General features: G+C 39.8%; 1 protein-coding gene across 1 annotated transcript in view; it reads left to right on the top strand.

The window, feature by feature from the left end:
- CLASP1 (cytoplasmic linker associated protein 1) overlaps positions 1-26,142 on the top strand; it is a 252,409-nt gene that overhangs the window by 103,747 nt on the left and 122,520 nt on the right. The window contains exons 9-15 of the mRNA XM_054969847.1: positions 14,973-15,125; positions 16,145-16,218; positions 17,328-17,420; positions 19,008-19,153; positions 21,510-21,645; positions 22,446-22,516; positions 23,553-23,612. Coding sequence (XP_054825822.1) covers positions 14,973-15,125; positions 16,145-16,218; positions 17,328-17,420; positions 19,008-19,153; positions 21,510-21,645; positions 22,446-22,516; positions 23,553-23,612 — 733 coding nt within the window. The remainder of the gene's footprint in view (positions 1-14,972; positions 15,126-16,144; positions 16,219-17,327; positions 17,421-19,007; positions 19,154-21,509; positions 21,646-22,445; positions 22,517-23,552; positions 23,613-26,142) is intronic.

The raw sequence follows: 26,142 nt of genomic DNA, 5'->3' as shown, positions 1-26,142 counted from the left end.
TCTATCGTGCTTCACAGGCACTCCTGGCTCCGTACAACTGAATTACCTGTCGAGATACGTAACAAGGTGGAGAATCTACCTTTTGAGGGTCAAACCTTATTTTCAACCAGAATGGATGAGTACCTGTCGCAAAAACGTAAAGATCGGCTGACAGCCCATTCCTACGGGATTCTCCCAACCAGGCAATTCACTGAGAATCGATACCAGTATCGTTCTTCACAGGGCTATCGTGGTCGGCAGCAGAGATACCAACTGTATCCAAGTTATGGTTCCTACAGGCAATTCCAGCCCCTGCGAGCTCTTTTCAGTGCAGGAGATCTAATTACCACCCACGTCGCAACCAACAAGGTCCCAATACCAAAGAGTCAGCAACTCAACCGAAACAGTTCTGACTAGAGTTTGAACAATCTGTCATTTTTGGGAACAGGTTGGCCCAGTTTGCCTCGGCATGGGCAGAGATTACCCGTGATAGTTGGGTGCTCAACATTGTTACAGTTGGTTATAAAATTCAGTTTGATGTTTACCCCGTGTTGTCTCTTCCTGATTATTCCCTACAATCCTCTTCTGACAAACTGCAGACGGAGGTTATAGCGCTCCTGCAGAAGGGAGCGGTACAGGAGGTTCTCCCTCAGGATTCCCCCTGGGGTTTTTACTCTAGGATGTTCCTTGTAGACAAAATGGATGGCGGTGTTCGGCCTATTTTAGATCTGAGATAATTGAATAAATTCGTTCTCATTAAATATGGTTCAGAATGCTTGTGCTAAATACGGTCCTCCAGCTGATGCCTGAGGACATGTGGTTCGCCATCCGAGATCTCAAGGACGCATACTTCCATATTGCCATCCATCCTGCCCATAGGAAGTATATCAGGTTCCTTTGTAAGGGTAAGGCCTACCATTATCAGGTACTCCTGTTTGGACTATCAACGGCTCCCCGAGTTTTTCTAAATGTATGGCTGTTGTAGTTGCATATTTGAGAGAACAGGGTTGCACAATCGATCCCTATCTTGACGATTGGCTGTTGGCAGCACCTTCTGCTGATGCACTTCTGGTCCAAATTACTAAGGTGATGCTTACCTGCTCCCGGTTAGAGCTTTTGGTTAACCTTAAAAAATCTAATCTTACCCCTTCCAGGAGGATACTGTTTATAGGTATGGAACTGGATGGTAACGGAGCATGCATTAAAAATTGGCAGGATTGTGGCTCTCTTTACAAAATGTAGGTTCCAGTTAGTGACTGCTATCCAGAGGTTGCTTGGCCTAATGGCTTTTTCTACAGCAGTCACCCCTATGGCCCATTTGCACATGCGACCTCTCCAACTGTGGTTCCTGTCAGTTCCTGAATGTTTGGGATTGCCATCTAACATCGGTGTTTGAGTTCTTTCTCTAAAGGATGAGGGACCCTCTAATTCTTCTATTAAAGTTTATCTGGCGGCCATTTCGGCCTTCCACCCTAAGATAGATGGGAAGACAGTTTTCTCCCAAAGCCTGTCAAAATCATTTTTGAAGGGGTTACATAACATGTTCCCACAGGTCAATGAAATTGTTCCTCAATGGTCACTCAAGTTGGTGTTAGCTGGGCTTATGAAATCGCCTTTTGAACCACTGGCAACTTGTGAATTAAAATGGTTGTTCTGTAAAGTGGCTTTCTTGATCGCTATTACCTCTGCCTGCAGAGTTAGTGAACTGGCAGCTCTGAGATCAGATCCCCCCTTTCTGAAGGTCCATCAAAATAAGGTAGTTCTGAGACCTGACCTTCGATTTAGACCCAGAGTTTCTACTCAATTTCATACCTCACAGGACATTGTGCTGCCTATATTTTTTCCTGACCCAACTGATAATTCTGAAAGGGCTTTGCATTCGCTAGATGTGAGGAGAGCTATTTTATTTTACCTTCAACCTCACAGTTTAGGTGTGACAAGCAATTATTTGTTTGCTACTATGGGCCTAGGAAGGGGAGAGCTGCTACGGCCCAATCAATTTCTTGATGGGTTACACAGACTGTTAAAGCTTGCTACTTACATGCTAACTTACCGTGTCCTTTAGAAGTCAAAGCTCATTCCACTAGAGCCCAAGCATCCTCTGCGGCCTTCCTGAGGGGAGTTCCATTACAAGACATCTGTAAAGCTGCTACGTGGTCATCTTCCGACACGTTCGCTAAACATTATGCCTTAGATTTGTGGGAAAGAAAAGAGGCTGCGGTTGGCCAAGCAGTACTACAGTCTCTTTTTCAATGAGAACACATGCCCGCCTCCTGGTAAGTGGCTTGTGAGTCTCCCATGTGGGACTGCATAGAAGACAGACAGTGAAAACTGTTCATTGACGTCTTCTGTGCAGGCACACAAACCCTCCCTCCTGCCCTGCTGTGTTCTTCCAGGTAATGTGAAGGCATTTCGGCGGCAAAGGAGAAACTGAAGGTGAAGGGGGCAACGTCTCCGGATGTCGCTTGGGCGGGAGAAGCCGTGCAGGCGCATTGGGCAGATGAGCGCCCCTGGTGGACGTTTGCTAGAAAATAAAATTTCTGGTCGGCAGGCCTGTGCAAATGCAGTCCCATGTGTGCCTGCACAGAAGATGTCAATGAACAGTAGTTACGGTAAGCGCAACTCTGTTTTTCTAACTCATTAATGAAACATCCTGGGATCCCTTTTAATAAATACTTTGCAATCAGGAAAATCCAAGAGGTAAATTATTACACTAGCATGATATCGAACAGTATGTTGAGTCCCTGCTAGTTATGATACAGATGCCTTCAACTAGTAGTGTGGCAATTGGAGCTACAATAGGGTGTTTTGACTTACATAAACTATTTTAAAATACAGATGCTGCAAATCCTTATGCCTCCACCTCCATACATTTTATGGTACATTTGCTTACTGAACAGGTCCATTGGTTGCTTTGGCAAACTGCAAATTTATGGATTTTAGATCATAAGTATAGTTCTTCCTTTTAGTGGTTGTATTTTCCACTGGATTTATTCCTCAGGCCTGCCTTTTGCCCATTTGTGTATACAAAGAGAGCAGGTTTAAGTTGGAATGTGATGTTCCTATTTATTTGGGATTCAGCAAGGCATTTTCTGCTCTAGAAGGCTTTAGTTTCTGAATTGGGAAAAAAGTTCCAAATGAAGTGCTGCAATTATGTGCTTGTGCTTCACTCTGTTTTTCTAGAAAGCTAATCCCAGATTATAAGTCAGCAACTACCCAAATAAGTCCACAGGCTCAATCAAACTCCCTAAGGGATGTTGTATCTCATCCACCCACTACTAGTCCTTGTGCTTCTTGAAATAGCATAGAAGGAGGGAGAAACTGCATGTAAACAAGATCGGGAGCTATCGGGGGTGGTGGTGGTGGTGGTGGTGGTGGTGGCATTGGCATTTCCCCTGAAAACTCCAGCAAATTTTCAGGGGTCCTACTCCTGACTGTCCTCTAATGACCCCCCCCCCCCATGTAAGGAAGATTAGACCCCAGGAACTAATTCTAAGAGCCCCTGAACAAGTTGTCCACAGCTGCTCTGTTGTTTCCTATGGGAAAAAAGTCAAAGCTGACTACCATTGCAGAAGCATACTGGGGTAAGGCTGCCATGGCCAAGGCACACTTCCAAATGCAAGCTGAGCTCATCTGAGAAAAATCTCAATAGAACTAAACTGAAGCACAGGAATGGAATCCCCTCAGAACCAAAGTGAAGGAAAGGGACCAACCCTACATCAGAGAATCACATCCATCACACCCAAACCAAATTGAAACCAGGGCAATGCACTCCCCTCATCAGAATTCTTTTCCCAGAGGCCCACCCTAGTTTGTCCCTTCTTCTCACTTTTTATATTTATGGAAAGATCTGGTGAATGGGAAAGGATATAGAAATCTTATCACCCTCTGTTTCATATATTGGCGAAGTAGGTGGCTGTGCTTTCTAGAAGGCCACTTCAAAAGATGCCTAGCCTTGTATCCCTAGTCCTGCATTCATACTAGGTTGCTTAAGTTGCTGAGTCAACAATAAATAAAAATAGGGGGGGGTGCTTAAATATTTCTGGGGACTATTTGTATAATGCTGCATCTGCCATCAATATTTTGGCTTATCTAAGTAGGGCCTTTCTCCCATGCTTCTACACGAGCTTTCTTGAATTAAGCAACCAAGTTGTTTTGGCTTTGAGTGCAAGATTAAAAGCTGTTGCAAGTGATTGGGTTGAAAACTAGTCCAGTGTCTAAAATTAAGTAGCTGGCTCAAATAACACCTTGAGTGTTAATTATTGAAAACTTTCCTCTGCTGTTAGGCTCAGGTTAACATCATGGCATATTAATGCTGTCTTTTTCTTAATTGTTTGAAATTTACCCTGGCCGAGTGGTGCTGGGCTCCAAAGGAAGGCAAGCTGATTGCATTCATTCTGCTCTGCTCTTTTACATTAATTTGAGACTGGGGGCGGGGGAGAGACAATGAGTGAGTGAGTGCAAGCCGAGTGGTGCTGAGCTCCAAAGGAACGCAAGGTGCTTGGAATTCATGCTGCTTTATTTTCATTTGTGACTTGAGAGAAAGAGTGAGTGGGTGCAAGCAGGACTGGCTCTCCAGAGGAGGGTAGGCTGTTTTGAGTTCATTTTCCTTTAAGGAAATACCTGGAGACTTTTGTGGAAAGGGGTGTGTGTGGATGTTGCCTTCTGACACACTTCCGGTGATGTCAGGGGGTGTGGCATATGCTAATGAGTTATGCTAATGAGTTATGCTAATGAGTTCCTGCAGTTCTTTTTCTAGGAAATGACCCCTGGTCCTCTCTCTACCTCTTTCTTTGGTGCAGAACAGGTTTTGGCCTGGCCTGGACTGGCCTGACCTGTTTTGGCCTGGCCTGGCCCGGCCTGGCCCGGCCAGGCCGGGGATGGAAGCCAGAAGGGGGCACGGATGATGGTACCCAATGTCCACCCCCAATTGCTGTCATCAATAAAGTCTTTGATTTGAATTGCAAAGTTAGAGGAGGAAGAGAGGGGAAGGAAAAGGGGGGATATCTATTTTGTGATTCATTGTGAGTTGCCCAAACGTTGCTTTTCTAAGCTTGCTGTTAAATTCTATCAATCAGAAGATGCTGCTTTTTTTGCTGTCCCCTATACCATCTAGTTATACAGTAATATAAATGAGCATTGATTGAAAAAAGAAGATTCAGCCCAATAAACACGCTGTGTCTCTCCATTCATTTGACTTTTCTACATTCTTACAGGTAATCCTTTTCGACTTAAGTTTTTGTGGGAGGTAGATGGGGACTGAAAGAGAACTGTTAGTTTTATATGTGAAAAATGTTCAACCAGTCAGATTTCTTTCTGGATGTAATGTACAGGAATTTTTTTAGAGTTGTAAATACTTTGTTCTCCTACCATTCTGTAATTCTGAACTAGAAGATGCATAAATTTCATATAATTTATTTTAATTGCATTATTTTTTCTTAATTTTTGCAGCATTCAGAATATGTTTGCAAGGGCTGGAGAGATACTGGACAAGAAAGTATTAATGGCTGAGGTAGCGGGAGGTATGCAGTGTATAGAGAGATTAAGAATAAAAGAGCTGAAAATACTCTATCCTCTAATCAGTTTAGGCTAAATAAAGGGCTGGTGCAAATGTAGTCTGCAACTGCATACGCTTTCTCCTACCCCATTTTCCCATTTGGTTCATCAGTTTCTCCATTCTCCTCCCTTGCTGGACAATACATCTAACCATTTTAGAGTTGCCGACAGACCTGGAGAGAACTGTCCTGTCCTTTTAATAGAAACTTAATGTGTAGAAATGGGCAGCAACGATTTTCATGACATGGAGGTAAATAATATTCCATTTAGCATCTATTAAAGGGGTAGGACATTTTTTTCCTCCAGGCAGTTGGCAACTCCGGATGATTTCCAATCCAAGATGAGCTCCATTTTGCAACCCATTCTGGAATGTTCTGACTGTAAGAATATTTGGCCAGTGGAATAAGTTTTCCAGAACAGTTAGTTTCTTCTGCTTGGTGTTCAATCAAATAACTATGTCTTTTTGAATTAGGCTTGATATTATGATGCTGAGTTAAGAACCAGATGGATGACAGATGTCTGGCACAGCAGGGCCTGAGGAAAAGCAAAGGGGGTCGGTAACACCAAATTGTTTCCAGTGCCAAAAAGGAACATAGATATTTACCAGTTCCTTTCTATCAAATAATACTTTTCAAAATGGTAATCTGTGTTTCCATTTTGGCATCTGCTTGTATTTTTTATGCTTTCCAGATAGAGAGGAATAGCCCTGGCACCATTGGATTCTTCTTAGTCCTTTGATAGAACTAAGTTTGTCCTATTGAAAGGATAAAAGTTAAGGAGGCAATATGTTGAATGCTAAGCTATGAGCATCTAGAAGAATTCTCAGAAGTGTGATCCTTTCTGTTCTCTAGCATTCAGTATGGTACAGCACAGTATTATAAAGTTATTTGCCATCTGCCTTTACTCATGCCTAGTACCTGATGAATGAACATGATCTCTAACACTGTGCATTTGCTAGGATGTTGTACAGGGTGGGGAAGATCCATCTTGCTTTCTGTTTAATGTGGTAAAGGCCTTATGAAGCATTTGATAGTCTTAATATTTGATACTGCTTTTTGAAGTTGAATGGCTGAAACAATGCCCTGGGATTGCCTGTGTTACATATGACAGCCTGTCTGTAGGTCTTTATCTTCACTCATCTGTACAATTTTTGCTTATACATTTATCAAGGTTACTGACATTGTCTTCCTCAGTAGTCAGCTTAAGCATGCAAAAAGAACCTTTTTGTCATTCCCCCGTGTTCTGTTAAAGTACATGGAGCTTCTACTTCCATCTGTGTGCACCATCTCTCATCCCATCAGGTGGAAGTTCAATTAAAATGTAGGTATTTGTCTTTTCACAGTACTGGCCCGCCCAGCAACCTTCAAAGCCATCCGAGGAACTTCTTGTAGGTATTATCTTTAAACCCTTTGCCCAGTGTCTTGCAGGAACAATTAAGAAAATGTGTTTGCCACATTTGCTTCCTAGATGGTGATTGTGAGCATTTTGGGACTATTCTGGTCATCCAAGCATCCAACTCAACATACTTAGCATATCGCCAATTAGCTGTCATAGTCCCCTCATCTCTTCACACAGGCTTGCTCTGAGGCATATAGCATTCCATTCTGTCTTGTTGTAGGTAATCATGTTTCCTACAGATCTTTCATTTCAGATGTTATACAAATAATTGATTGGTGAATCAGAGAGGGCAGTGGGAGCACTCTCATTATTGTTGTTACCTCTTTGGTTCCTGCTCCCTCCTCTTGCAGTTGTTTCCACAATGCTTATTTCTAGAGGAATCTGTAATTAAAAATCTATGTGGAAATAGATGAAAATGACACAGACATCTGTTTTAATTTTGCTCACTTCTCTTGAGCAATTTATACAATAAGTATTATTCTAGTGGGCACATACCAGAAAATATTTCCTCTTCCACGATGTCATGGCAATAAATGTACTACTGGCTCAAAATGTCATTATTGGTTAGAGAAGTCTTGGCCCTTGAGCAGGTAGTGAAGTTTGCACAGTGGGGGCAGGCCCAAAGATTAGACAGAAACCTGTATATCCAAAACTTATTTATTTTACTTATACCACACTTTTCTGCCTAGTGAGAATCCAAAGTGGCTTACATTGTTCTCCTTTCATTTATTTTATCTGCACAATAACCCTGTGAGGTAGATTCTGATGTGTGTATGAAACTGGTCCAGGGTCACCCAGAAAGCTTCTATGGCAGACTGGAGATTTAGCCCTGTGTCTTCCATATCCTAGCCTGACACACCGAACACTACACCATGCTGGCATGCTCTCAACCCACAGGTATACAGAAACATTACTTTCCTGTGACCTACTTTTGAGGTTCCCTCTGAAAAACAGATAGTTATGGACTGTGCATGCTTGCAGGGACTGCAGCAGTGGTAGCTTTAGGACATGGTCAGCCACATAGGCCAATAGACCAGAAGTGGCACAACACCAGAATGATTGAGTGTTAGATGCAAACATCTCAAAGGACCTGGCAGCAGCAGAAGGAATGAGGGCAGCAGCTGAGGTTACATTGGCTGGACCAGGCAGCAAAGAGGGCAGCCTTGAGTTGGTCACTTCTTCCTCCTGGGGCATCCCTGGGCTTGAATAGGAAAAGTGTGGTAATGTCAATAAATGGGTGGGATGGTGTGGTGAAGGGGAGAAGTTATGGGAATGAGTTGTGTGGATGATGATAGGGTGATGGGTATAGAAATGGTATGGAATGACAGGCAAGATGTTAAAAAAATTGTGGGATGCAAAGAGGAAGTTGAAGGTGCCATGTGATGGGGTGAGAAGCAGAGATAAAGGCAGGGGAAAGGCAAAGCGGAAGAAGAGAGACAAGGAATCATTCAGGGAAGGGCATAAGCCAAGAACAAAGGGTTTTTTTAAAGTGGCAGTCATTGTAAATGGGGGGCTGCATTGTAATAGGGGGAACAGAACTACAAAGGAACTGCAGCTAGAATTCTGCAAGGAAATGTCCTGGATTATTTAAATTTTGCATCCTATCAGCTCTATAATTTATGTCCCTTTCTGCAGTTTCCATATAGGACTGAATTTAAGGGGTATGTGAGAAGCAAGCTAAAAACAATCTGTTTTATTCTGGGTCCCCACTTATGAGCTCTTATTACAAGATTCAGGGTTCCTGTCCAGTTAGTGTGCTAAAGGGAGTTCTGCACTAACAAAAGCTTTATTCACCTCACCTCTGAATTCCTGCTGTATGGATAAGCTTAATGTATGCTCGATTTAGTCTACTCATTGTCTCATGTTTACACACCTTCAGGTTCCCTTGAGCTTCACCAACAGATGTTTCCCTAGCAACGTGAGCCAAAGCACTCTCATTTTGCTATTTAATACCAGGCAGTTCTACTGAAGTTCAGTTTAGGTTTTTGTTCCTATGAAACATGGTTCACTCATTTCCCCCTTGTGTCTGAATGTGACAGCTGTGATTGTGCAAATATGCACATTTAGATCTTTGTATATTTCTTTTACCTGTACATTGTCTATGTTGTATTTGTGTGTTTTCCTTAGTTACAGATATTCTACACAACCATTTTAGCCACCCATGGAGCCATTCTAATACAACAATTGTGAAGAGTACATGTGTGAATTATTTGTTTTCTGTTTCTGTAAAATGCATAGATAATAGTGATGGCTAGGAAAGGATGACACTTATAAATGATAATTACAATGAAAGTTCTTCGCAACTCTGCTCCCAGGATAAAGCAAGAGTCAGTTGAAATAGAAAAGGAGAAAGACTATAGATCTAGGGATCTTCTTAGAACTCTGAAAACCTAGAAAGTTATAGATGGATTGCCATTGGACATTCTTAAAATTCAGACAAAACTTCTTACCAAGGACAGTTTCGTTTTTATTGGGCTAGTTTAAGGAGGTGGTGAGGAGAGGGATAATGCTGTTTCTTGAAAACATTAAGGCCTTCTTCCAAATATGGAGTTACGGGACTAATGGGATGTTGGTTTTATTTTGGGTTTTGAATATTAGTGCGCTAAAGTTTTCTCAGCCATGATGCTCATTGGATTGTCTTGAAGGAGTCTCATATTGATCTAACCTAACTCACAGAGTTGCTGCAAATCTGTATCTTATTTAACATTGTTGAAGTACCTAGCACATTGAAAAACCTTTTGGAGTAGTACAAAAGAATTCATCAGTAATGGTATATCTTTTTTTAAAAGTAGTATTATTTTAATAGCTTCTTCTGAAAAGTTGCTTCTGTTATTACCAAGATGTCAATGCTCGTTTTAGCATGAACAGTTATAATTTAAGCCCCTGTTGTAGATAAACACATTACACATATTGGAATAAGTATGAAAATTGGTGGGATTATGAGATCGGGCTGACCATCTAATTGTCTTCATCAGTATGTTCCACTCTGTCATTTGAAAAGCAATGTGGGGAATCCAGTCATGGAAATAAAAAGATCTGTTTGTCACCAGAGAATGCAACAACAACCCAAAAGTGAAAATACTCATTACAAAAGTCTGATTTGGGATGGATAGAGTATTTGCAATGTCCAAGTAGTGAACTTTCATACCTGACATGCAGGTCACCTAATTTCCCAGGAAAGTCTGGAGGTTTTTGTTTTGTTTCATTTTTGCTTGGAAGTCTATTTAGAGCAGTGAGAGTACTAGCATTTGGGGCTAATGACATGAAGTGTGGCTGAATTGCTGTGTAATGAAGTGCATGCATCATCAGCAGAGATAGTCATGGTGAGTACAGGATTTCTTCTGATGCAGACCTGCCTTTTCCTTTATCTGCTGCTGAGTACGAAAAGCTGGGAACTTAGCCATGACTTCCAGTGCTGGTCTTGTCTGATTATTCTGGTGTGGTGGAGGAGGTGGTGGTGTATTTCTATTTAATCTTTAGCCCTCAAATTACCATGAGCAGCAAAGGAGCTAAATGAAGTTTATTACTTTGGGGAAGATGTAGACAGTATTTTGGGCTAAGAATCAGTAGTACACTTATGAATACGTGGTTTGTTACAAAGACCATTGTTTGGTTTAATATAGTGACTATGAGAATGAATCTTGTTTTTGCCATGAACTCATTAAGTGGACTTAAGCCAGTGTCTCCTCAGCCTCAGTAACTCCTCCATCTGCAGTATGAGTATAATGATATCTACTTACAAAGTTGCTATAAGAACTGCAACAAAGTAATTAATATACATGAAGCACTTTGAAAACCTGGAAGTGCTCTGCAGATGCTAAGCATTAAGCTTCCAGAGTACTCTCGTCCAAAAGAAATGGGTACTTTTGAAAGGCTGCTTGGAACATCCTGTTGCATAGGGATCAATACAATACAATTACTTAACAGATCTAACGGGCAAAAATTAGGATTTAATTTATGCTAGTTGAAATTACTGTTTGGAAATACATAGGGCTGGAAGCCATGGAAAAGATCCCTGCATGCAAAGTGAGGGGGGATTTTTGCTGGTTCCCGAGTACAACAATAGCCCTCCAGCTCCCCCCTCGTGCTGCTCGTGCTCCTGTCATTCCTCCATGCACAGAATGGGGTCCAACCCATGGGGCTTTAAAAAAGCACACTCTGACATATGTTTATAAGGCATCTGTAAATGGGGGGAGGGGAGTTGGATTGTTGATAGATTTTTTTCTCATGCAAAGTTCTAGTATTCCTGGTATAGCATCTATTTTTTCTAATTTTATATCTGACGCAGAGGTGAAAGAGGTAGCTTTTAAAACAAATAATGACAAATGTATTTGTCATGGATGAGTGATGACAGCTGTTGCATTGCTCCTATTAGATAGATGCCCCATGGGAATGAACTTAGGCTATTTCCTCTTGCAAGTCAAGTCGGCCATCATGAGCTTGCCTTCCACCTTAAGTTGTCTGCTATAGCTGCCTTCAAAGAGCAGCCAGCTTCTATCTTGAAGGTCTACTAAAATGTTCTGAGATGGACTCTGTGATGCACTGGACTCTGTTAAGTCGCAGGCACCTAAGCAGTGCCAGAGGCTGGGATGTTTAACTCTGTGTGCGGCAGCAGCATGCTTAATGAATACAAGGAGCAAGGATTGATTATGTCCCGTATGTGAAAGCTGCAGCAGTCTGTGAGACAGCGTTACATCTAGGCTCGCTATGGAAAATATGAAGGAATGTTGAGAAAGCTTATTTGCAAAAGGATATGTACCTGTAAGCAAATTTCTCCCTTTTCCCTTTGTTTAGAGAAGGACTTTTAAGGATTTTTTCTTCCTTTAAGCAAACAAAGGCCTCCTTTGATCAAGGCACATGCCTGGAAATTGCTAAATGTTGGTCATAAATGAGCTTTGGTTTATGGAACTTGTTATTAATGATGGATAAATATTAAACGCCGAGAACAGTCTACTGTTTTTGTTTATGTCTACTGAAAGCAGTGAAAGTAAAAAAAGGGGTGGGGGTTGGATTTAGAGTTACAAAATGTATGGCTAGACTACAGAATCTGAACCTTGTTATAAATGATAATTGTATCCATCAGTTATAATATTGTGGTGAATATCAGCTTTTCTTTGGTGTGTATCTGAATAGGTTGCATCTTATTTCCTGAAATCCATGTACATGTTTTATCCTGTTCTTTGTTTCCCTTTCTGCCTGGCACACGTGCTGCTCAGAGACCTCATGTCTTGAATTGAACATGTCAGATTATTGAAAATGAGGGAGAAATGTCGAAATGTATTAGAATATTCTAGTTAGTACTTAGAATGAGATACTTGTTTATTGCCGATGAAGAGGTAAATGTATTTGTAACTTCTCTGTAGAATGCTGGCTTTTAAAAATTTGATTCTTAAAGAGCTACCTTAAAAAAATACTGTTTTTTCTATGTTAAAAATGAAGTACTTTTTATAAGAATTTTAGAAATCAGGCTTTTCTCTGTAATACTAGGGTATAAGAAACCACACCCTTAGTGTGTGTATGAAAGTGATACTGTAATTCAGGGAGCAGTCTTTCTACTTTCAAATAAGTCATGCTTTTGTAGTATCTGTGCTTTTTTAAAAAATCTTTTTATCATAATGAAACCAGTCTTTTCATAATTAATTTCTGTTTTATAAGGGGCTGGAGGAAAATCCCAACCTACTTTGCTCAATTACAATAATAAGATTAGTATATGCACGTATTTGATCCTTTACCCATTTATGAAAGCATGATCTACCATTTTCATAGTGAAGGCCTTGCTTGTAATGGTGCCAGGAACGACAGTTCACATGGTTAAAGATCTGGAGGAAATGAAAATCTGAAGGAGCAGGTTCTTCTATAGGCTCGCCTGTCTTGCACATGTCTTACTGTAGGCTTGTTCCAATTTAGAATCAGGAGCTTATGCTTGAATTGGACAGGAATGGAGAAACAAATGTGTTTTGAGTGGCTATGTGGGATATTGGAAATAAGTATGCACAATATGGGCTCATCAAAACCTTCAAGCATATGTTTATTTACATTGGCTAGATTCCGAAGAACTGTAAGTAGCTCTGTGGCACCAAGAGAGCTGTAGTCTTATTATGTTCCAACATTAGTCCTTATGCTACAGAAAGAACTGCTTTTGAAATATTTATTTATTTATTTATTTTCGGTTTTTATTCCGCCCTCCTCACATTTCCAGCAGGCTCAGGGTGGATAGAGGGGAATTTCCCCCAAAAGTGTTTCCAGAATGGTACAGGCAGTTGTTAACTGCAGAGAGGAAAAGATTTCACTGGGCTAGTAGATTTCACTGAGCTAGAATATTGGCTGGGCTCTTTAGAACCCCGCAAAAATTCATATAAGTTTAGGGGTTTTTATTTGATTTTATAAAGCTACTCCCAGAGCAGCATCCCAATTATAATAAAATCCCAATAAAATATGCATTAAAAGGAAACTACTTAAAAGAAGAAAAAATACTACATGACAGCAGTAAGATCATCAGCTGCAAACATTTGACAGAATAGATACATTTTTAGAAATGTTCTAAAATCCATCTTGGCAGGCCTCCTTGGATTGAAGCATTTTGTAATTGCAGTTTCACAGCAGAAAATTCACCTCATCTTTGGAACTTACCCCTATGAGATGTGGTAATGGACAATAACACTAAATTTAAATATAAGGAGGATAGTCATATGCTAGTATTAACCAGTATGGCCAGGCCATGTGCACAATGTTCTTCAGCTCCAGAACTTGTCTTGCAGCAAGTGCTAGCAGTGAACTATGGAGATGTAGCTTCTTAGGGTTTCTTGGTGCATTTGTGTCCTTCCAACAGATTGAGTATTGCAGGACAAAGTTACTAGGCAGGATGGGCTGTTTGTCAAACTACTTGAAAGGTCTCCTCTCTGCTAAGGTATATCAAATAATGAAATGTATTTAATAAACAAATTGGTAGAATTTGGATTTGGGGGACTGAGAATTCCAGTTGTTTTCCTGAAATAAACAATCCATCTTTCAATTCAATGTCAGTATTTTGGAGTTCCCAAATAGTAATTTCATTTTGTTCACTCCTGTTAAGATCCTCCTCAGTCACGAGACATACTGTCTGTGCTCCTGCCTACTGAGGCAAGGCAAGTAAGTGGCAACCAGATAAGAGGATTTTTCAATGCTGACATCTCAGTTTTGGAATAACTTACCTCTTAACATACGCCTAATATATACATTATTCTCCTTTAGGCACTAGACCAAAACATTCCCCTGTTCCCCCAGGTTTTTAACCTTGGGATTCTATCTTTTTTACAGTTTGTTTCAAATCAAGGATTTTTAATGAATATTTATTTATAATTTACAAAATGTAGACCCCATCTTTCTGCCTTCATCAGGGCAGGGATAACATTTTAGGCTGCTAAATATTTTATGGCTGAGTTTTTATGGCTTGATCATTTTTACACTAATTTTAATGCTATTTTTATTATTGCTTTATTTGAGGGATGACCTTGAGCAGGTCTGGAGAGAGCAGGTGTACATGCTTTCTAAATATATTTTATGCATATGAAGGAAATTTTTTTACAAGTGCTGGGACCTGAGTTAATGATCTGGGTGTCAATAATGTAATGTGTCATGAAACTGCATTTGTTAGGTAACATGGTGTGATTTTAATAAGAATGGAGCAATTGCATGATGGTTACTTGAGTCTTCCTTTGATTAATGGTCACTGATCACCATTCTGCCCTATGTGTACCAGCTCAAAAATAATTTTGAGGGCTCTCCCCCCCACTTCAGACTAATTTGATTTCATGTTACATGAAAAATACAATCTATATACAGATACAATTTTTTCCGGAAGGGTGGACTCACAAGCAGCTTAGAACTTATTTATTTGCATATGTGTTTAAAAACCATTATTGAACAAGTATTTAACAATAATCTTGAAACTGAACATTTAAGCTTTTGATTCTGAAGCTTTTTGTGCTGCATTTCTGCAAGGAAACTTTATTCCAAAATTTGAATAAACCTTTGATTTTCAAATTATGCCTCCTCTGCAGATAAAAACTTTGATGATGACGACTCTGTGGATGGGAACAGACCTTCCTCTGCCAGCTCCTCCACATCTTCAAAGGCTCCTTCAACCTCTCGAAAAGGTGGGATGGGAACTGCTCGTAGAGTTGGGACAGCAGCTCTGGTCTCAAAAACCCCAGGTAGGTCAAGGATTCAAAATCAGAAAATTGGTGTTTTTATTTTCCTCCTTAGTCTTAGTGAACATTTGAAGTTACTTGAAAGACTGAGACAGAAGAACTAAGGAGGCTCAAATATTTATGGTTTTGGAGCCCATACTTGTATGCCTTCTCTATTAGAGGTAAATTCATTGTAGATGAAACTAAATCCTTGCATGTTGTGATATGGATCAGGGCATTCTAGGAAGAAGAGGGGGGATTTAAATGTCAACTCCTGCTCAGTTTTGCTAATTAACACTTGTTTTTCAATGCTGTTATTAGCAGTTTTAAAAGAAAAAAGATAGGCTAATTTTAAGCAGCACATCACTTTTTTTTTTACTTTTTTTTAACTTAAAATGCTTGATATTAGTGGGAGTAGCTGGATTCCAAGTTGATAAATAATTTGAGGTTGAAGGCTTAACTGTCCTTTTTCCTTCCCACATGGTCCGATCCAAACTCTCTCTGCCCATGCATGTAGTTTACTTTTCAACTGACTGATAGAGGTTTGTGATGTCAGTCACATCTGTTGTGACCCTGAATTTTCACTTTTTTAATAATAGTAAGCCTATCCTGGTGAGTTTAACTTCAAGGGTAACCAGCATAGCAGGGAAATAACATTTATTTCTAAATGATATCTTCAGCAAAGTTCCGTTGTTAATTGTCAAAACAATAATTCTTCCAGTGAATGTTTTAAAGATATTTCTTCCTCTCTGCCTATCTTCATCATGTATCCATGTCAAGAATGCTCCACTTCCTTTAAGAGAAAAGGTCTTCATATTGACATCTTATTATACTATTGAATGATTTCTTGAACATGATGTCGGCGCAAAGGCTGCACATGTTCTTTGACTTCTTTGTGTCTTCCTTTCCTATTAGAATAAGAAATATTTTACCTATATCCCTTAAGAAACTTCATTACCTCTTCCCTGGGATTTCAAAGGCTTGTTTTATTTGTTATTATTATGTGTCAAGCATTAAGACTCTTTTACTTCTGCATCTCCCAGTGACTAAAGAAGGAGCTGGTGCCGTTGATGAAGAGGATTTCATTAAAGCTTTTGATGATGTCCCAACTGTTCAGGTAAATAATAAGATGTATTTTTAAACACTTATTGAAAAACTAAAACAGTTCTTTCTCATGGGCACTTAGAATGCTGTTTTGTGAATTAAACGTACAGCCCAAGCCATTATAAACACCTGGCAAAGAACATAATTCTTCCATTTCCTTAATGATAGTAACTTTACATTTCCATATTCTCTCCTGTGTGCCAGTGCCATTCTCACCTCCTCTCCCAGTCATAACTACAGATAAAGGATAGCATTTTCAACAGTTCTTACATTTGTTGTATTTTTAATCCTACACTTCCTTCAAGGAGCTGAGGGCAGCATACATGATTTTCTCCTCTGTTGATTCTAATGGGCTTAGATTGAAGTTAACTGTATAGGATTATCCTGTCAGTCTCTTAACCAGTATTACAACTTCACTAGCTTAGAGTTTTGGTTTGCTAATTTAGGAGTTACCCTGCTTTCCTAATCAAAACCTTCCCCCTTCCCAGTCAGCTGAGTGTTGAAACCCAAGTGGATAAATATTGAGTGGAGTTTACATCAGCCTATGGGCAGCTTACTTGCATTCACTAAGCTCATTGTTGCTACCACCCACTATTATATGTGATTTAGCATTATTTGAACACCAATGTGTGTCTGAATTGCCTGCAGAAACATCAGAGTTCAGCCACATCTCAACCCAGGCACCAGCTGACCCCTATATGTTGGTTTCATAGAACATGATTATTATCCTTGACAGTCCCCTGCTCAGAATGTGTGAAAGAAAGATAACAGAAAATGATGCTCAGAACATCTTTTAAGAGTATTTGGTATTTATTGATATTTATACGGATAAGTGAAATTCCTTTGCTCACCCTACTAAGGTAATAAAGAGGAAAAGAAGGCTTTCAGATAAAGCCTATAAACTGAATGTTGGTTATGAGCACATGAGCTAAAATGTTAGTTTTAAATGGTATCTGCCAGAGGCATCCTATTTGATGTGATGTAGTATAAAGCATAAAACGTATTTTAAAAGGTGTGAGTGATTGGTGTAGTCATTGTAAAGGTCCTCTGGCTCAGTGATGGAAACACATTGCAGCTTAATTAATGCATTTTATTAAGCATTATTATACTTCCACTTCACAGATTTTTTCCAGTCGAGACCTTGAGGAATCCATCAACAAAATCAGAGAAATTCTGTCAGATGATAAACATGATTGGGAACAAAGAGTAACTGCAGTAAGTATTTGATTTTATGTGAACTGCAATTGGGGGACCTTATTTCCCCCGATAACCTCTTTCTCACACTATTAACACTTTTCCTTCTCCAGGCAGTTCCCTTATCTTTACCTTTCCCTGCTTTCTTCTCTCCTTTCCACCAAACAACCAACCTACATTTTATCTGCTCCCTGTCTTTAGCTATATTTATAATTTCATGTATACCCCACCTTTCTCCACAATGGGGACCAAAATCAGCTCACAACAACACTGTGAGGTAAGTTAGGCTGAGAATGTTTAACTGTTCCAAGATCATCCAGTGAGCTTCCATAGCAGAGTCATGATTCAAACCTGACTATCCCAGATCCTAGTATGAAACTCTTAACATACACCACACTGGCTTTCATGGGGTGGCTGCTGTTGAACAGCAGCAAGCAGCTGGGTCTGGGTAAGTCATACAGGTCAGGTAGTGTCAAGTCACCTGTCGTTAATGGTGAGCCTGACCCTTGTGAGTTCTCCTTAAGGTTGCTAACCTCCAGGTGAAAGCTGGAGGTTGCCCAGAATTACAACATCTCCAGACTACAGAGATCAGTTCCCCTGGAAAAAATGGCTGTTTTGGAGGGTGGACTCTATGGCATAATATCCTGCAGAGGTTTTCCCCCAACCTGCCCTCCCCAGATTCTACCACAAATCTCCAGATCTTTCCCATCCCATAGTTGACAACCCTAGGCCTCCCTCAAAGCCAAAAGAGCCCTGGAAAGGGCCCTGCCCACTGCCTTTACTGACAGAAGCCAAGCCTGAAATACTGTAAATACTGTGTGGTTGCCTAGCAATATCCACAGAAAGCATTAATTTCTTAAAGCTACAGGTGCTGCTTCTGTTATTTTGGGGGCTTCTAACTACTTAATTTTTAAAAAAAGATTTTTCTGCCAACTTAGGGCATTTTTCAGGTTTGTAGAAAGATCTGTCTCATCTGTTCATGGCTCCAGTCTCTGGATTTAACTATCCAGATTTGGCCATGTTGATAATCATAAAAATTGGTTTTTAGGGGGTACAGTCTGCCTAATATATTTTTTTAAACATTTTGGGATGTGTGTATATATAAAGCTGTGTATGTTAATCTGTATGTAGGTTAACTTGCAGCACCAAAGGAGATTTTCTGCATTCATTGTATCCTAAGAATTACAGTTTTTAGAATGAATAGTTAATTCTCAGTGTTTTGTTGAGAAGCTTGAATACTTCACATTCTCTTTCATATTTTATTTTTATTTAAGAACACTTCTCTGCTATCTTTCTGATGAGCAAATCAGCTCCCAAGCCACTAATAATATAAATTAACAACCAAATGTTTAAAAAGACACCAAAAGCATAAAAATATGGCAGCATAACACATTATCTGCTGTTGCCTTTAAAGCGAATTTTTAACCTTGCAGTCCTAAACAGAGTAGTACACCCTTTGAAGTTCATTGAAGTCGGTGGGCTTAGAAGAGTGTAACTCTCTTTAGGATTGCATTGTAAATCTGAGCTGGACTTTTTTTCTTTTTTTTTGTGCATGAAACCAACAAACTTCTTTACCAGTCCTACTTTCTTAATGTTTTTGTACAACAGCTAAAAAGGATCCGTTCTCTTTTGTTGGCTGGAGCAGCTGAATATGATACCTTCTTCCAACACCTGCGCCTGCTCGATGGAGCATTTAAATTATCTGCTAAAGACTTGCGGTCCCAGGTAGTACGAGAGGCTTGTATCACATTGGGGTAAGAAATATAAATCAACATACTCTGATGTATGGTGCTATGTGTTTTGACAAGGCAGATGTCAAGTCCTGTCTCTTCTGCTGCAAGGAGACTGAGGCAGAGACTTAGTCCCCAGTTCTGTTCTTGGTTTTATTGGTCATAACCTTCTATAGGTGTTTGATTCCTATTTGCTCAGAAAAATACTCATGTCAGTGGTAGAGATGGGCGCAAACCAAAATAGGAACCAAAGTTCGGTATGAACCAGGCCAATTCATGGTTCGCGAACTGACAGTTAGTCAGAGCCCATTTCTGATGATTTGCCACTATAGGATGGTTCGTTTGGTTCGTTTTTCAGTTCGTCACTGCAGACAGTCTGGTGCCGATCAATCAGTTTCCTAGCCAACGGGGAATGGGCTTTCTGTAGATCTTTTGCTGACCAACCAACCAAATGAACTGGTTCACGAACCAGGGCAAGTTTGTAAAAGTTTGTGGTAGGTGGCTCATGAAACGCGATGAACCATGAACCCCATGATTCGTTTTTTTCCTGGTTCGTGCCCATCTCTTGTCAGTAGTTCATAGTTTAGTTCCAATTTATTCAGAGACAAATGAAACAACCAACTTACTTTCATATTGGAAACAGGCTGTGATTGTTCTGTCGGTTGGTTAAATTTACACTTCGGGATCTGTGGTGGGTTGAGGACTGATTAAGATTGTCCACCCTCAGAGATAGATGGATCTGGATAAATTCCTGACAGCCCTTTTCTTGCTGAAATTATTGGGGTCCCTGCTGAAGCTTTGGTTGGTCTTTGTCTCTACCCCTGGATGATCTCCAAATTGCAGTCATTCCCAGGCATCCTCTACCATGGCATAGAGCCCATCCTGCCCCTTCTTTAATAAGGACCTGGCAGGTAGACAACATACAAGGGAAGAAAATTTGGAGTTACCAGACCTGGGACCAGAGCCCACATTCCTTAATAAAGGAGACGAAGTGCAGTTGTAGTTATGAGAGCAGAATAAAGAAGTTTATTTTGGTTTGGGTGAATATGTCGACTTATTTGCCTTTCTATGTTTACATGTATTATATGTATATATTAAGTACATGCTTGAAGTATGTTTAGATTTTCCCCCTAAATTGAACATTTATGAACACATGAAGCTGCCGTCTGGGTTGTTAGTCTGTCAACATCAGTATTGACTACTCTGACTGAGAGCAGCTGTCCAGGGTGTCACATCTTTTAGATTACCTACCACTTCATCCTTTCACTGGGAATTGAACCTGAGACTCCTTCTGCATGCAAAGCAGATGCTATACCACTGAGTGATGGCCGTTTCCCAAATATATAGTACAATAATATAATCTCATGATAAGTTTTCAAGATTCCTCAGAATTTTGAAATTAGTGGTAATGCCCAAAGATGGCAAACGTTTAAAGTAGCCTCTGCATGGAGTTAGGGAAAGTACAAACTATTACTTTATTGAGACAGAAAAAGATTAGAATTCCACTGGAAGATTTGCTGTTAACATAATTTCTGAAGAGGCATGCTTGTTCTAGGCATAAGTGTGTGTCCATTTCATTTTCATTTTATTTCCTGAGCTTTAAGCTATTGTGAAACTAGCAGATTTGAAGGCAGAATTAAAAAACAACAACATTCTTTTAGGGGTCAAGCTGAGTTCAAGGTGAAGTTCAAATGATTCCTTTCTTCCAGCAAACTCATTGGTGATAATTCTATCATGAACTCTGCTGGAAGCATTGTCTTAGAGTAAAAGGTATTAGGGCAGTTTTAATAGCAGCTCATAAAATTCACAAATGTCAGGGCAAGAGGGAAAGCTTGTGAGAAGGTTGAACTGAAATGGTCAAAGCTGAGAAATCAAAGTAATCCATCTGCATCCTATGGGCTCCTTTTTGATAGCTGGCCAGTGACCTCTGCTAAATTCATCTGTTGTTATAAGCTCAAATAAAGAATAAAAAACATCATATGTTGAGGAAAAATGGGGAAATAGTTTCTTTCAGTGTGTTCATAATCTATATTGACAGAACTACAGAAACTGAAAATAGAAAAGAATCCTGGTTTTAATAAAAGGTGACCATCATGACCTCCAATATCATTACAATTATAATAATTAGCATTTGTGTAGCACTTTTAAATGTTCAAAGCACTGCACATACATTACCTTATAGCCTTAGAGCAAGCAAGTAAAGCAAGTGAGTATTGTCCTCAGATTACAGATGAGGGGGCTGAAGCTGAGAGGGAACGGCTTTCCTTCATTTAGTGAATTTATAACAAAGGTGAGATTCGAGCCAGGAAGCTCCTGCCTTGGATCTCTGTCTCTTAGCCACCATGAACCAGCTTTGTGATAAGAGTTTTGTATTTCTCAGGCATTTGTCATCGGTCTTGGGTAACAAGTTTGACCACGGTGCAGAAGCCATCATGCCAACGATCTTTAATCTCATTCCCAACAGTGCCAAAGTCATGGCCACCTCTGGTGTGGTAGCTGTTAGATTGATTATCCGAGTAAGTATCTCTAAAAGCAAAGATGAATGTTGTTACTCAGGACTATTCTGATTGGAGCAGTAGAGGGGCATAAATGTGAAAATCATTCCAGTTAACAGAATCTCCAGCAGAATCCTAAATGAAACTGTCTCTGGCAAATCAATAAGAGAAGGTTTACTGCTTGTTATTACTAATTTTTACAGACCAGATCAGAGCCAAACTGGAACCTGTCAAGGCACAGAAACCAAGTAATTCAGTTGTAGTAGTTTGACAATGGTCTGCTCAATTTAGCACTGGTTAAAACTCAAATGAAGAACAAAGCACATACTGGGAAAAACCTTTGCTGGGAGTTAGTTAGAAATCTGAATTCCCTCTATATGTGCTGTTGCAAATGCATTCCCTTGTTGATGTTCCCTGCTATTTATTTTTTAAATTAACTTTCATCTTTTATTCATGAAGGAAAAATAAATCAACACTTATCCAGTTATGAGTGAACATGTTTTAAGGAGCCATGGCATATAATCACAGATTCTGTGACTATAAAACGAGAAAAGGGATGTAGCATCAGACTGTGTATTAAAACCAACAATCTGTGGCAAGAAAAGATGGATTCTGTGACCATCATAAATTATGGAAATTAAAATGACATATACATGCTTATATGTATAATTATTTCCCTGCTACTCATGAGAATTTCTGAAGCTTTTGACCATTGGAATTCCTGTTCTGTATGCCTACTTGAATTTAGCAACTTGTCAGTTAAACCAATTTGCTTTCAATACTTCTCAGGGTTTGTTTGTTTGTTTTAATTCATCCCCCAGCATACGCACATCCCTCGACTAATCCCCATCATCACCAGTAACTGTACCTCCAAGTCTGTTGCAGTTAGAAGGTGAGTTTTTATTCTTTTTGATTTGTGGCATAGCAAAATAAAAAAAAACCCACCTTATTTGTGTTTGACAGAAATTTCTTCCACCTGTTGGCAGGATCTTCAGCCCTCATCTTGGCAACCATCTGTCATGTCATTATAATTGCGGTGCTTGACACTAGAGATGGGCACAAACTGAAATATGAATCAAAGTTTGGCACGAACCAGGCCAGTTCGTGGGGCACAAACCAGGCTGGTTCGTGGCTTGCAAACCGGTGGTTCGTCAGAGCCCATTTCTGATGAACTGCCACGAACGTTAGGCCAGTTCGTTTGGTTAGTTTTTTGGTTCGTCACTGCAGACAGTCTGGCGCCAATTAATCAGTTTCCTAGGCAACGGGGCTTGGGCTTTCTGCAGACCTTGTGCTGATCTGGAAGTGATGATTTGCTGACCTGGAAGTGACATTTTCACAAACCAAATTAACCAGTTCGCAAACCGGGGCAGGTTCGTGAAAGTTCGTGGTTCATGAAATGCGACAAACCTCATGGTTCATTTTTCCCCAGTTCATGCCCGTCTCTTAACACACATAATGTGAGGCTGCTCTTGAGGACTACAAACCCCAGTTTGTCAGCATAGTTACGTATTTATGCTAGGCTTCCGGATAAATTCAACCTATTGACCAATAAAGCCCTAAATTGTACAGATCCCATGTACTACTTCCCTATAGGCAGTTACTAGGATCACAAGACACACCCATTTAATGTTAAGGTTCAAGTTGAAAGTCCATACAAGGACACATATACAGTAATATGCTGGCCAGCCCACAGCTACAGAACTGATATTCCCCCCAGAACTTGACAAAGCATGAGCATCTTCTAGAAGCATCTGTCTCTTTGTAGAATTGACGTGTAGTGACCATGGGTTAATCTCATTTGTATTTAAAAATACTTATTGGATTAAGATTTCATACTTTGTAAACTAACATCTTTTAGAAATGTATTGCCTGTCTTTAGTACCTAGAATAGCATCATTTACTATGAAATGTCCTTAATTTTTTTTCAGACGCTGTTTTGAATTTTTAGATTTACTTTTACAGGAATGGCAAACACACTCTCTAGAAAGGTAAGATGTGGGCATTAATTAGTAGACTGTTTCCTCTACAGTTTTATTTTTTAAATCCTGAAATGGCCTCTGATGCTGTCACGAAAATTTTGGAGGGGCACATAGGAAGAGAAATAAGGAGGAAAACTCCAATTGAAAACAAAATTGAGATCAAAGGAAACTGATAGCAAAATGTTTTAATAAGCCTCAAGCCAGCTTAGTTACAGAGATGATACTCCTTTGACCACACTTCCTTCAGTGCAGACTCTTATGAGTCACTGTTTGCCGGCAAGTTAAAACGAAGATTTTTTAAAAATCAGAGAGCTATGTCTCTTATGTAAGTAGTCTGTCACTTCAGAGCATTTAATCCAGTGTATACAGTGGTGAGTGCTGAACTTTACTCATCTGCAGGAGTGCATAATCTCCAGCCCAAAGTTTTTCACTCTCCCAAAACAATAATAATATTTGTTGACTGGAGTATTAACTCTAGTGACAAAGCCTGAGTAATAATGGATATCATGTCTTCTTAGTTAAGAAGGTCCTGCAGTCAGACTCAGCTTCTGTTGGCTTAGCCAATTTGTCTGAGGTACTTGATTTGTTTAGACCGGTTTTTGTTAAAAAGAATCTTGTCAAAATGACTTTTGAAGCCAAGAGAAATAGTTGGTTCAGTAGTGATTGCCGAGCAGTCAATAGGTATATCCAGCAGAAGCATCATGAGTTTACAAGTAATTGCATAATACGGGCTCTCCAAGAGTTGTTGGAGCTTAAGAAGACTTAATTAAAAAGACTAATTAAAAGCAGAAAACAGGCATCCTTGCATAAGGAATGGGGACATCTCATCTCAGCTATTAACAACAAGGATAATAAGGCCTTTTTGCTTATCACCAACTCTGCTATAAATTCAGATTTTAAAATTCCTTGCTACATTGCCCCTTTAAATGTGAGAAAATCATTTCAGGAAGTTATTCTATGATGCTGGTGCTTCCAACTCATCCCCAAATACTATTTCCCTTGACTCTGTGGATCCGTTGCCTGAGGTGTTAATCAGGCAGGTCATATGTCTTATTAGGGGGCTAAAATTAAGAAAAGGTCCTGGCCCTGATTTACTTCCTAATGAGCTTTTTAAGGCAGATGTTCAATGGTGGGCTGCAGGCCCAGCCCCAGTGTTCACTGGCCAGATGCCTAACTCATGGAGACATCCACTAATAGTCCCAATATTTAAAAAAGGGTCCAGACTGGCTTCCTGCTGCAATTAGCCATTTAGCCTTCTTTCTTCATTGGTAAAGCTGTACTCCTCTTGCTGTCGAAACTTTTGGATTGGATAGAATCAGAAGCTGTTCTGAGTCGGAGGCAGATTGGTTTCAAATGGGGTTCCTCGACTTAAGACCACTGCCTAGTCTTCTACCATCTGGCTGAGAAACATTCATCCTTTAAAAGGGGGTGATTATATGTGGCTTTTATTGATCTTAAAGGGGCCTTTGACTCTATACATTGCCCCAAATTGTGGAGTAAACTTGCCCAGATCACCACTGACAAAAGGCTTCTAGGGCTTATATAATGACTATATTGTGACTCAACTGCTCAAAAGCACTCTGGGTATGAAGGGCATTTAACAAACTCATTCATCCTGGAAAAATGGGTAAGACAGAGCTTTTTTACTAGTTCCGTTTTTATTTAATCTATATTTAAACAATTTAGCAACTAATTTTGACGAGCGATGCCATCCACTTAAGTTAGCCTAGACTAGTGTCCCTGTCTTGCTTTATGCAGATGCTGCTGCCATTTTGTCTCACACCAGGGTTGGTCTGCAAAGGGCATGCCAATCTTTTACGACTATTGTCTGCATGAGAGTCTGGTGATTAACTACCAGAAATCTAAGATCCTAGGTTTAATATTGAGCAAGTTAAAACCTTCTCTTATTTGAGGATGCTTGTTTTTGGCAGACTTATCTTGGAATCCCCAACATAGAATGGTGTTTAACAAAGCAAATCCCTGTGCAAAATCTATAAACAGGTTCATCTATGATAGGGGAGGGGGAGTACATTCCCAGAACTGTGCAGGCTTTTAATTTGAAAGCATTTCCCCAAATTCTTTATATATTTCAGCTATTTGGATTAAAGCCACATCTGAAAATATTGATCAGCCCCTTGCTCAATTTCTAAGAAAACTGTTGAATGTATCATGTTGTGTCTTAAATGTTACATTGCGGGTGGAATTTGGCAAAACATCTTTAGAAGCAAGAGCTCTCTGCTCTCAAATTGAGAATAAAATTGGGGTTTTTTGCTTAACATGGCCTATTGGCTGCCTTGAAACAGGATACTTTAAAATCAGTTTGGATAAAAACTTTGGATGAGAAACTACCACTAGTCGGTATGATGACTATTCTTTTCTCTGAGCTGGGTAAATCAGAGTCTCTCTTTTTGATTGAAAAGCTCATTCTACAAATCCACCATGGAAATTTTGACATGTAGAGCTCATTATGTCTGTTCCTCCTTATTCTTTGGCATTACTCCTCCGAAATCTTTACCTCCCTATATGTATTATTGAACTA

Source organism: Eublepharis macularius, chromosome 2 (assembly GCF_028583425.1).
Source record: "Eublepharis macularius isolate TG4126 chromosome 2, MPM_Emac_v1.0, whole genome shotgun sequence".
In the NCBI taxonomy this organism is placed as follows: Eukaryota; Metazoa; Chordata; class Lepidosauria; order Squamata; family Eublepharidae; genus Eublepharis; species Eublepharis macularius.
Note: the sequence above shows the minus strand (reverse complement) of the source record. Positions and strands in the feature narration are given on the sequence as shown.